This window comes from Aedes albopictus, chromosome 2, assembly GCF_035046485.1.
Source record: "Aedes albopictus strain Foshan chromosome 2, AalbF5, whole genome shotgun sequence".
NCBI lineage: Eukaryota > Metazoa > Arthropoda > Insecta > Diptera > Culicidae > Aedes > Aedes albopictus.
This window is the reverse complement of record NC_085137.1, coordinates 224,399,491-224,411,646: the sequence shown is the minus strand read 5'-3', so window position 1 is coordinate 224,411,646 and position 12,156 is coordinate 224,399,491. Positions and strand designations below refer to the sequence as shown.

Genomic DNA, 12,156 nt, shown 5'->3' with positions numbered 1-12,156 from the left:
CAGTGGGTGGTTTATTAAATATAAATTTAAAAATATAAATTAAATAAACGAGACATTAGGAAGAAAGTGTACGAAATGGGTAACTTCACCCTTGTAGAAACAATAGGGCAAAACAGAAAAAAAAATCTGCGAAAACCCCATGTGAATAACACGGATCGTACAGAATAGGGGGTTCAACATTAGATCTATAAAAACAACCCAACAATTGGGGTGATCTTTCCAATATTACACATTTATTCATCGCTCTATTATACACATTTTCATGTATTTAAAACATATTCATTAACATGTAATCTGGATCATTTGGTACAATATGTCCACGCATTCTTCCTCCCCTGTAAATTCGAGAAGTACCTTGCCGAAAGAAAATATTCTGTACTCCAAGTATTTCGAAGAATCATCTTTGCGCGTAAATACAACGCAGACCTGGCCGCTTCGATGCATGTGTCATATCTCTGATATGCTGCAAGCATCAATATTGACAAGAAAAGTAACACGATTGCTTTCCAGGGTGATTCCGCGTACTAGCTGCGTATGTATGAGATTAGATAAGAGTAGTTAAAATTTTTCAAAGATGCTTTGACTGTGCCTAATTTTATTCAGATATCATAGAAACACTACAGTATTTTTTTTGTAAAAACAAACTTTAATCATACCGATAAAAATCTAAAACAATGTAGTCGAGCTGCCAAGTTTCATCAATTAAAATAGGCGATGTGCAGGACTGCCATATTGTAGGTTCCTCGTTATAGAAAAAGCAAGGTGTTGGATGTTAAAATACAACAATTGTTGTATGAAGTGCCAAAAAGGAGAGTGGGCTCATTATGTACTTTGACAAATACGCAGTCTACTTCAAGCGCATAGAATCTGCTTCCAACAAAACATTCATATACCAGCATCCAAAAGATCGCAATATATATTAAGATTTCCGATTGATGCTTTGTAACTAAAAGGTTGTGACCGAGTATAGAATTGGCTGTTGTTAAAATACACGTTAATGAAAAAAGGTTACGCAAACTTATCGCAGACTGTTAGAAGACAGCTTCTACTATGACCAGGATTCAAAAATCTCGACCTACGCGAAGTTATAAAGGAGACAACTACGTTATAAATGTGTTGGAAATGCAAAGAATGTAATTATTCAATAAACTTATTATTAAAAAAGATGCTCAAAATCTCAAATTCAGATAAATTTCTTACGAGAACGCAACATGGATATTGAAGAGATGGATATTATTTTAGATAAAAATTCAACCTACAAGTGATACAGTAAGCAACAAACATATAATTTTAAAAAAGATTACTTGAATTCCGGGATTAAATACAATCATACATTATTGAGAAAATTATATCTTTAAACGCACCAAAACTGGATTAAATCTCCAAGGGAATTATTTGTGTGAGTTCAATTTTTACTAACAGTTTTCAGTCTTATCCAAAACCCCTTCATTCAAAATATGAGCACAGACTATTATACTGAATAAGATTTGCAATAACACCATAGAAATACACAAAATATTGCGATGCTTTACAGAAGTGCAAAAAACCGATGGTACGGATAGAATAGAGACCACCGGTGCGCCAAGGCGACCGATCATTATTTTACTCACATGGAAACGAACGACCGGTGCGAAAATGGGTGGATAACGAAATTAAAAATCGTTAACGACGTGCTGTTGCGTGTGTAGTATGAAGCCCACGAGTGGGCTTGGTCTAATACAAACAAAAAAAAAACAGAAATTGGACATTTTACGACGTGCGAAAAAATATTCGTGACAGAGAATTGAATCAAAAAAGAGAGGCATTCAGCTGACAATGAATGTGGCCAAACACGAATGAAAAAATGAGAATGTAAATCTTCACTTTCTATCTTCGATTTTTTTACTCTCTGCATAGGAGCAGAGAAAAGAGCTATGACATGGTGGCATAGAAGCTGCTCGCACAGCATATACAATATACATGTGGTTTAAGTTCGCCAGATTCATTGGTATAGGGCTTGCATAGAAGTTTCCGTCCATATTATGTACAACACAGTAACTCAGCATCAAGCCGTATTGAGGACGCTTTGTTGACGTTTACATTCACAGTTAGTTGAGACGTTTGGTTAACTTTTAATCACCAAAAATACGAAACGATGAAACAAACTTACCTAATTCCAGTACCCCAGGGAACGTCCATAAAATACGTCACGCTTTGTGTGGAAAGGGGGGGTTCAGCAAAGTGTGACGACCCATATAAAAATTTAAGAGGTCTCATAGGGGCTGTTCATAAACCACGTAGACCAAAATTTGGCCATCTCAGACCCACCCCCTCCCCCCTCGTAGACTTTTCTCCATACAAAAATTTTGAAATTTGTATGGAGCGTAGACTTTGGCCAGACCCCCATCCAAAAAGTCTACGCGGTTTATGAACGGCTCCATACAAAAAGTGTCAATTTTAGTGTGACGTAGTTTATGGACGTTCCCTAAATACAAAATTGTTAAGTCTCCCGGACATCCAGCAGCAACGTCGTCCATCCAATTCATCAAGAAACTGCATTCAAAAAATCTTCTTCAAAGTTACAGCGTCAGCAGAACCTTTTCCTGCAACTGGTTTACGCTGGATTTCTATTGAAACTGGGAATAAGTACTTTTCTGTTTTAATTTCTCTATGCAAATGAAAACAAGCTGACTCGAATTTATTTGTATTTAATTTTAAATTCGTACCCTACATCTTAATGACTAAAGTAGTAAATTTATGCGTAAAGAAATTTTCATCATTACTAAAAACATTACGTATTCTACACTTAAACGTAAAACGAAGCTTATTTTTGTGTTTTATTAATTACCTGTAGCGCTTTGCTATGCCATTCCTAAGAGTAGTCTATTCCATGAGATTTCCTCAAATGCAGATCTAGCTCACTTCTATAATCAAACTGCTTAAAGCAGCGATCGCATGCAAAATCTCTTATGGCTTCGTGCGATTTGAGATGTCGTCTAAAGTTACCCCTCGTTGAAAATATCTTCTTGCAGACTTCACAGGTGTGCGCTTCCGATTCTTTCGGTGCATGCGATTTGGAATGGGCGTAGAGTTCCTTTTTGTCAGGGAACTCGGTCCGACACTGATAGCAGTAGAACGGAACGCGAGATGTGTGATAATGGAAATGTATTTGGAACAACTCGAACGACGGAAGCTTCCGCTCGCAAATCTTACACTGAATGGTTTGGTTATCTTCGGATTCGTCGTAATTACCCTGCGTAAAATCATAATCTTCGGCCAATGTTGGCTTACATTTGGTGCACTCCTCCGGGTTGGAGCAAATGTGAGTCTTGTGGTGCTCCTTAAGCTCCGAAAGTTCTTCGAAACGACTGAAGCACAGAGGGCAGCGATACTTTCCAAGAACTTGGCCATTTTCCGGATCTTCTGATTGTTCTAGGGCTTTCATGTTCTCCATGAAATCGGTCGTATTGTTAGCGACATGCTCGGCCTCATGTTTAAGCAGCGGTTCTTCGTCGGTGAACGTTTCCGGACAGTAATTGCATGAGAAATACAAAGCATTAACATCCAGAGCGATGTCATGGATTCCCATGTGCATGTCAAGAGCCCGCTTGTAGTAGAACCTACGGTAGCACACCTCACATCTGAACTTGTTGCGTCCTTCGTTGTCTATGTTCACGCCAGCCAATCTATCCTTCCGGTGTTTGCGACGAGGACAATGCACCCGGAATGTGTGCTCTTTGAGACTGGCTTGGTAGCAAAATATCTGTAACAAGAAAATATAAGTTCCGTTCAAAAGGCCGAATCACAAAAAGTAGAACCACGAAAGGCCGAAATCAGTGCAACTATGTACCACAAAAGGCCGAAGGAACAAAAGGCCGAATGTAACAAAAAGCCCAAAGTAATGAAAAGCCGAATAACGAAAGACCCAATTAACTCGGTTTCCGTTTAGTTAAATGCTCTATAAATTAAAAGAACAAAGGTTTGCATTTATGTGAATGTTTGAGGATTTTATGAAATCAAATTCAATATGTAGTAGTAATGTTTTAGGAGTCCCACTCCAGCGTAAAAGGCACATAAATGTAAATCATGTGGCATAGTCATGATTTCGCACTATTTAGACATAGGAATCATCAAAAGACTTCCAGGAGGAACCTTTAAGGAACTGCCGGAGGAATCCCTGAAGAAACTCCTGGAGGAATCTCTCACCGAACTCATGGAGGAATCACTGAAGTAACTCCTCGACTAATACTTGCAAGAACTGCTGCACGAAACTCAGGAAAAAATCCTCGAAGGAATTCTAGGAGAAATTTAAGAAAGAATTCCAGCAGGATTTCCTGATAGAATTTTAGCAGGAATCACCAAAAAAATCCAGCGGAATTTCCGAAGGAATTCGAGAATTAATCCACGAAGGATTTCCAAGAAGAATCATCGAAGGATCTTCTTATTCTTCTTAATGGCTCTAAGTTCCCACTGGAACTTGGCCTGCATCGCTTCAACTTAGTGTTCTTTGAGCACTTCCACAGTTATTAATTCTAGGGCTTTCTTTGCCAGCCATTGTATGAATTTGTATATTATGAGGCAAGTACAATGATACACTATGCTCAGGGAGTCGAAACAAATTACCCGACCGGAACAGGAATCCGGATTGGCGATCCATAGCCCTAACGACTAGGCTAACTGAAGACCCCATCGAAGGATATCCAGGAGAAATCTCCGAAGGCATTCCAGAAAGAATCCCCGAAGGAATCGCAGGAGGAATCCTTGAAGGAAATCCATGAGGAATCCACAAAAAAATTCTAGGAGGAATCCCCGAAGTATCTCCAGATGGAATCCCCAACGGAATTACAGATGAACTTTTAGGAGAGTCCCTGATTTCTTATGGAGGTATACTTGGATTAGAGCATAGAATCATCCTGTAAGAATCGCTGAAGGAAATCCTAGAGAGATCCCTGAATAAACTCCTGAAGAGATCACTGAAGGAAATTATGGAAGAATCTTTGACGGAGCTCCTAAAGAAATTCTTAAAGGAACTTCAGAAGGAATCCCGGGAGGACCTCGTGTAGGAATTTATGGAGAAGCTTCTGGAGGAATTTCTGGTGGATCTCCAGGAGGCATTCCTGAATCCTATTTGATGAATCTGCTGGAGGAATGCATGAGGACACCCTTGTTGCAATAGCTTAGGGAACTTCTGAAGGATTCTTTGATGAAATACCTTCTAGAGCAACCCCTGAAAGAACTACTATACTGCAAGAAAACTCGAAGCAACTCCTGAATTAATCCCTGGAGGAACTTTTGTGGGAGTACCTGAAGAAACTCCTAGAGATATCCTTAAAAGAACTAATTAAAGAATCAATTGTCGATTTTTGCGGTTTAACCAACCAAGTTGAAGTTTTACTTAACTCAAAAAGCTAGGCTTTACAAATACTGGCCTGAGTGAGAAATGGACAAATTGAAGTGGATTTTACGAAAAAGTTACTCGTCTTCTCTGTGAGACTCGAATTCAGTAGCAGTCATGAGTACGAGTCTCACCGAGTGGACGAGTAACTTTTTCGCAAATTCCACTTCAATTTGTCCATTTCTCATTCACGCCAGTATTTGTAAAGCTTTTGGAGTTAACTAAAAGAGCTATTGAAAGAATCTCTGCAAAATCTCCATGGAATACCCCGAAGGAATTCTAGGAGGCATCGTTGGAAAAATTCCAATAGAGATCCCAAAAGGCACTCCTGTAGGAACCCTTGATGTAACTCCTGGAGCGATCCCTGAAGAAACTCCTAGAGAGATCCCTGATTGGAATTCTAGAGAAACATCTGCTGGAATCTCTGAAGGAACTTCTGCACAAATTCCTAAAGGAACTCTCTTAGGAGTTCCTGAAGGGACTTCATAATTCCTGATGGAACTCAGAGTGATCTCTGAAGGACCTCCTCCTATGGGAATTCCTAAAGGATCTTCTGGATGAATTACTAATGATTGCCTTGGAGGCATCCCCGAATCTTCCTGCGCAGATTCAAATCTCTGAAGGAACTCCTGTTGACATTCCTAAGATAACTTCAAAAAATATCCATGACTCCTCCATATCCATGAACTCCTAGAGGCATACATGTGTTTATAGAAAAAATAATACGTTCTGGCCTTTTCCAGATAATTCGGCTCAAAAGTTGAACGGGTGAACATGTCCATAGCCTATTTTTTTATAATTTCCCCAAACGAGTCAACGAACATTGCGATAAAAATACAAAATGAGACCTCAAAACATATTGACAAACTAACTGATAGGAGATATTCTAGCCCAAAATCATTCTCCAATCAATGTTCTTAAACTTACCTTGTCACACTGCTCGCACGCTATCGTATGCGCCTCCTGCAACTTCTCGTGGTACTGCAGCTGACACTTCTGGTTGAACGTCTTGTGGCATCGGTTGCACTTGTACGCATTGGCCGCAATGTGAACCGTCTTCTCGTGGGTGCAAACGGTACTTTTGTGGTTGAACCGTTTGTCGCAGTACGAGCACTTGTAGGGCTTTTCCCCTGTGTGCAGTCGCATATGAATGGCCAGTCGTTCCTCGTTGTCCAGCACTTTGTTGCAGCGGTCGCATTTGAGGGCCTTTCGGACCTTTTCGTGAGTTCTCGAGTGGGCAATCAGATTCGACTGGTGGTTGAAACATTTCATACAAATTTTACACTGGTACGGTTTTTCCCCGGTGTGTAGTCGCATGTGAACTTGCAGCTTTTCCTCAGACTTAAACACCTTCCCGCAGGTGACGCAGGAAAAGCTATTGTCCACCGCATTCTCTCCGTGCACTTTCTCGTGGCAAGTGAGAGTATTCTGAGATTTGAACTTTTTGTCACAAACCCGACACTCGAAAGTCAAATCCTCGTTATGTATCCGCTGATGTTTGTCCAGCTTGGCCTTGGAATCGAAAGTCTTAGCGCACATTTCACAACCGTAGGTTACTTTCTGCCCAGCCGGCGCCACCGGAAGTTGTCCTGGATGTTGTACAACGACCGAGTGAGGAGTATTGACTGCCTGATGAATCGGTGAAGCTTGAACGCTGTACGGCGATTGGTGGTGGTCCACGGTGCTTATTGTGGATGCATTGGAATGCTCATGGTAATCGTGTGACATTTGAAACGTCGTCTGTTGCTGACCGATAATCGTGGTCTGACTATGCGGAAGGTAAGGATTAGAAACCAGCTGCAAATCCAGCGGCTTTCCATAGTAAACATGCTTCTCTTGCTGATGGCCGCCGGGATCCGCATAATGTTGACCACTTTGACTATAATTCACCGGTGGCGTTGCAGTTCCACTGATCGGTTCCGTGTTGTTTTCCTGTTTCAAAACAAGAGCCGGATTTGGAACTTTGAGAAACGCAGCGGAGCTGTTTGTCGGGAAGAAACCGGAACTTCCGGGAGCCGGCTGATTAGGTGGAGCAGCACTAGGACGAAACCATCGATGATGAAAAAGTTCAAACAAGCAAACCACGATCATCAATACTTACAAAATTTTGTTGTACGAATTGTAATCCATCTCGCAATTTGAATTCTGTTGATCCAGGCGATTTAATTTGAGGAACAAAAACACTATATTCACTAAACAAAAAGAAAACTTCTACAATTAGTATCTTTATATTGCTGTAATTAAGTATATTACAATTTACCGTCAAGTATTAGGAATAACAAAATTAAATTCAGAAAATGTTGCTGACGATGAATGACGGTCGCATCACAACAAAAAACTAATTTTTTGTCTTTGACCAGGGCTCTGTCACACCGGTATAAAAAGTTGACAAGCATTTCAAGAAATGTAAATGTGGAATTTGATTATTCGATTATTCAAGTGAAAGTTATGAACAATGATTAATCTATCTTCTATATATATAAAAATGCAGTGGCATACGTGGGACCGCGCATAACTTGCGAACGGAAGATCCGATTTTGGTCGTCTAAGTTTTGTTCTGTTAGTTTTCATCCAAGGAAGGTTTATGAGGCAAAAAACATGAGAAATATGAAAGTTTTAAACATCGGGTTTTCATACATTTTGAATGGGGACTTGGGCTTGGCTAGGAACTTGAAACGTCAAAAAACGCAGTAGGCAAGACAAAGTTTGCCGGGTACAGCTAGTTATTAATAAAAATGAAGATAAAAGAAGTGACAAATTGGCAGGCTTACCTTTTATCACTACTGTGTGGTTCTTTCAGATGATTGGAATATTGAAGTCAAGCCGTTCGTATCCTTTCGTACCCAACAGGCTCGCTTCGTAGCTATAAAAAACAGACGGCGTGCCAGTGGCCTGGTGATCTTGACAGTTAAAAGTAAACAGTCGATGTTTTCGATGACAACGAGGGAGTGGTCGCAGCATTTACGTCAGTGCATATATGCACGAAAAAAGCAAACTACCTAATTTTAGGACCATTTTTACCCAAATTGCAAACAAATTACCCAAAAAATACTCCACAAGAATGCAAAAGTACACGTTTACATGAAACTACCCATACAATGGGTCGTTTCTACCCGGGTTTTCATGTTATTAGAAGCTGTCAAAATACGGGTACCCGTTTTCGCATCAAAAGAGTAACCTTTACCCTGATTGTGGGTAAACGGCAGGCATGATAAATCTCCTCAAAATCAAAAGAGTATTGCATGATATATTGTGGATTTGGAAGAAAACCGAAGAATGAGCATCGCTCAAACTTCACTGCATTACTAGCGAACTTAAGGGGAAATGAGACGAACTCACCATGGTAGTCAGAAGCATTTTTCATGGTGAAAACAAAAACTAATTTCAAACAAAATTCCGAACTTGCTAAACTATTGTACCCGTGCGCTTACTATTTTTAATAAATTAATACTTTTCAGTTTGCGTTTTCGCAAAAAAAGCCGATCGACCAAGCGATCGACATTTGCGAAACAATTTTTCTAATTAATAGCGGCTAGCGTACCGTTTCACCTTAACCACCAACACCACATGCTCACTCACGAAAAATTTGGCGCGCTCGCACTGACAGACGCCCAGGTAGGATAAAGTCGTGATTGTCGACACGGCGTCGGACTGAAAACGAAAACATCAGGGATGCATGTCGGGTCGGATGAGGAATGACAGAAAGTTCGCTGAAAACTTCGCTTCGCTAGTGCAACTGGCGAACTCCGATTTGGTGCTGCGAGGTCAATACAGACTTCAGGGTATCGTTTCTGACTCAGTCATTCGAAATCATGAAGCTTGATATGTCGCACGACATGTTTTGGATAAAAACCAGAAGTGACCTCAATGAGGCCCCCGCGGAACCTGCCACGGTGATCCGGAATGGTCAACTTATTCAAATCTGATTATCGCAGATGTGTTTTATTGTTCGCAATGAAAATTCCACTGAAAATCGATGGTTCAAACACAATAACACACGAAATAATCATTTTTAACCATTTCGGCACCCTCCCTGACCCCAGTAAAATCTGGAATATCTCCGGAATGGTTCCGGATATTGCATGGCCACTTGGGTGTAATAAACTTGCACCAATTTATGATCGATTGAGGGCAGTGGGGTGACACGGCTGTCAAACTCGGTACATCGCCGCTCCACCCAACATCATTTTTGGTACGGCGCGTTTTGGTACCCACTTTCTGGTCGGTTTACCCTAACTTGCTCCTGATTTTCGGGTGTGTGGCTCGTGTGTTGCTAGTGCTTATTTCAGAAATTACACATTTCGAACGAAATCGTTGTTTTTGATGATTGTTTCTATTTCCTTATCACTTTGCACGATATTATATGTAGCAGCAAAGCAGTGTCGATGTTTCCAGCGCATTTTTTCCATGAATTAAGCAATCAAAATAAAAACATTGGACGCCATGTTGAATTGGATGCTGGGTAGATGATTCTGGCCCTTCGTCATCCCCCTGATTGAGGGTGAATTGAATGAAAATTGACGAAATGCCAGCATTTTGGAAATGAGATTTTGGGAGTCGGGTACGTGAAGGTTAATAGTAAATAATTTTCGAAAAAAAATCCGTATTTTTATGATATTTTTTATCAGGGTGGACCGAGTGGAATGGAGACTATGTACAGCAGAGGCCACTCAGGCCTCAATCTGATCGGTAAGGTAAGTATAGAGGTAATCACGTTCAAATGTATGCGTGCCTTTTTTGTAGATGTAGTTGTGAAACTGCGAGGAAAATATTTGCACTCTTGCCCCGGACGTTAGTTTTATCATTATTTACCCGTTTTACCCAATTCGATTGGGTAAAATTTGCATATGCAATCTGAATAGCCTTTCAATCGGCGTGCACTTTTGTGTGAGGAAAAACTTGCGCTAGTGTTCAGCTAGTATGACACTCTTTGACCAATGCCAAATATTTGACCACTTTTGACAGTTAAATTTTGACCAAGGTGTACCTGGCAAACAAAAATATTTGTCACTCTCGAAAAACGAATAGGGACAAATAGAGCCAAACTATCTGCCAAAATTTATCTGTCAAAAGTGGTCAAATATTTGACGTCTGGGCAAAGAGTGTAATAGCACCCTTCGTGTGTTGAAATGTCACTTATCTCTATTGACCTCGCAGCACCAAATCGGAGTTCGCCAGTTGCACTAGCGAAGCGAAGTTTTCAGCGAACTTTCTGTCATTCCTCATCCGACCCGACATGCATCCCTGATGTTTTCGTTTTCAGTCCGACGCCGTGTCGACAATCACGACTTTATCCTACCTGGGCGTCTGTCAGTGCGAGCGCGCCAAATTTTTCGTGAGTGAGCATGTGGTGTTGGTGGTTAAGGTGAAACCGCAGACAGACGTTCTAGCTCGAACAAATTTATTCAAATTTTCTATGTAAATTTTCACTAGCGACACCTAGGCAACCGATTGCCACAGTGCAGTCACGTGCAGTTGACAGTTTCAGAAACCACGTGCTTCCAGCCGCTCACTTACCACCCAATTCACCACCCACCGAAAAACAAAATCAAAACAAACACTGTCAAAATCATTCCTACATTTGCGTCACATTCACAAAGATTTCCCAATGCGAGTGAAGTTCATCCAAATGCAGTTTTATTCAAGCAAATCTATGTAAAATAAAAGTAATAATGTGTAAAATATTTTACAAGAGTCCTGCGCTAATTTGTGCAAAAGATTTAAGACATTAAATAAAAGTCATTTACTCTGCACAAATTATGTGGAAACATTATTAGCGTGCAGCACGTGCGGTCTTTTCCCGCCATCCGGCTGGAAGACGACCGTGGTGACAGTTGTTGGTCGCAGCACACATGTGAGGCAGCGATTGAATATGAACGTCGCTAACGCCATCTGTTCGCTGATTGCCACTTGGCAATTTGTGGCGGCCATGTTTTTACACAAGCTGCTGAGTCAAACTTGAACGTCTGTCTGCGGTGAAACGGTACGCTAGCCGCTATTAATTAGAAAAACTGTTTCGCAAATGTCGATCGCTTGGTCAATCGGCTTTTTTTGCGAAAACGCAAACTGAAAAGTATTAATTTATTAAAAATAGTAAGCGCACGGGTACAATAGTTTAGCAAGTTCGGAATTTTGTGTGAAATTAGTTTTTGTTTTCACCATGGAAAAATGCTTCTGACTACCATGGTGAGTTCGTCTCATTTCCCCTTAAGTTCGCTAGTAATGCAGTGAAGTTTGAGCGATGCTCATTCTTCGGTTTTCTTCCAAATCCACAATATGTCAAGCAACATTTTCGAAGACCGTAAAGTGATCCGACGCATGTGAAAAAGGCTGCTCTCGTTGCCCACGGCAGGATTTGAGTGCACTCCTTGACGTAATTGATAAAGGTTTTCTTATGATAATTCAAACACACTTTTATAATCTCATTATTTATTTTTGAAAGCAATTTATTACTATCACATCAATCACAATTTGTTGAGATAAATTATAATAATTCTTATTCCAAGTAAAGCTAATGAGAAAACGTGAAACTAATAGGAAACATTGCGTTGTACGCTTAAATAACCCGTTACTTACTCATCACTCTCTACACACAACTTTGCTCTGGCCGCGTAAAACCTCTTAATGGGGCTGTCCATAAACCACGTGGTCATTGGGGGGGGGTTCGGTCAATGACCATTTTGTATGGACAAATAAAAATTTTTGTATGGAGTAATGACCAACCGGGGGGGTGTTGAAAAGTCCCAAAAAATGACCACGTGGTTTATGGACAGCCCCTAATG

The 12,156-nt window shown here is 40.5% G+C and overlaps 1 protein-coding gene across 3 annotated transcripts; it reads right to left on the bottom strand.

The window, feature by feature from the left end:
- Positions 1–2,671: 2,671 nt before the first annotated feature.
- Positions 2,672–8,250, bottom strand: LOC109404660 (zinc finger protein 502). Of its 3 annotated transcripts, none has more exons than XM_062848745.1 (4): positions 8,146–8,250; positions 7,476–7,566; positions 6,302–7,412; positions 2,672–3,742 (listed from the first exon to the last, which is right to left on the bottom strand). In XM_062848745.1, exons 2-4 carry the CDS (start codon positions 7,502–7,504, stop codon positions 2,852–2,854), a joined length of 2,031 nt encoding a protein of 676 aa, XP_062704729.1. In that variant the 5' UTR covers positions 7,505–7,566; positions 8,146–8,250; the 3' UTR covers positions 2,672–2,851. The 3 variants fall into 3 exon arrangements, with proteins under 3 accessions (XP_062704729.1, XP_019533133.3, XP_019533134.3); XM_019677588.3 differs by lacking the exon at positions 8,146–8,250 and adding an exon at positions 7,635–7,778; XM_019677589.3 differs by lacking the exon at positions 8,146–8,250 and adding an exon at positions 7,628–7,755.
- Positions 8,251–12,156: the final 3,906 nt, after the last annotated feature.

Coding starts and splice junctions, on each gene's coding strand:
- LOC109404660 (XM_019677588.3), bottom strand. CDS start 7,770: ATGCTTGTCAACTTTTTATACCGGTGTGACAGAGCCCTGGTCAAAGAC. Junction 7,413..7,475: donor AATTCGTACAACAAAATTTT/GTAAGTATTGAT, acceptor GTTTCGTCCTAG/TGCTGCTCCACCTAATCAGC. Junction 3,743..6,301: donor CGTGCGAGCAGTGTGACAAG/GTAAGTTTAAGA, acceptor TTCTTGTTACAG/ATATTTTGCTACCAAGCCAG.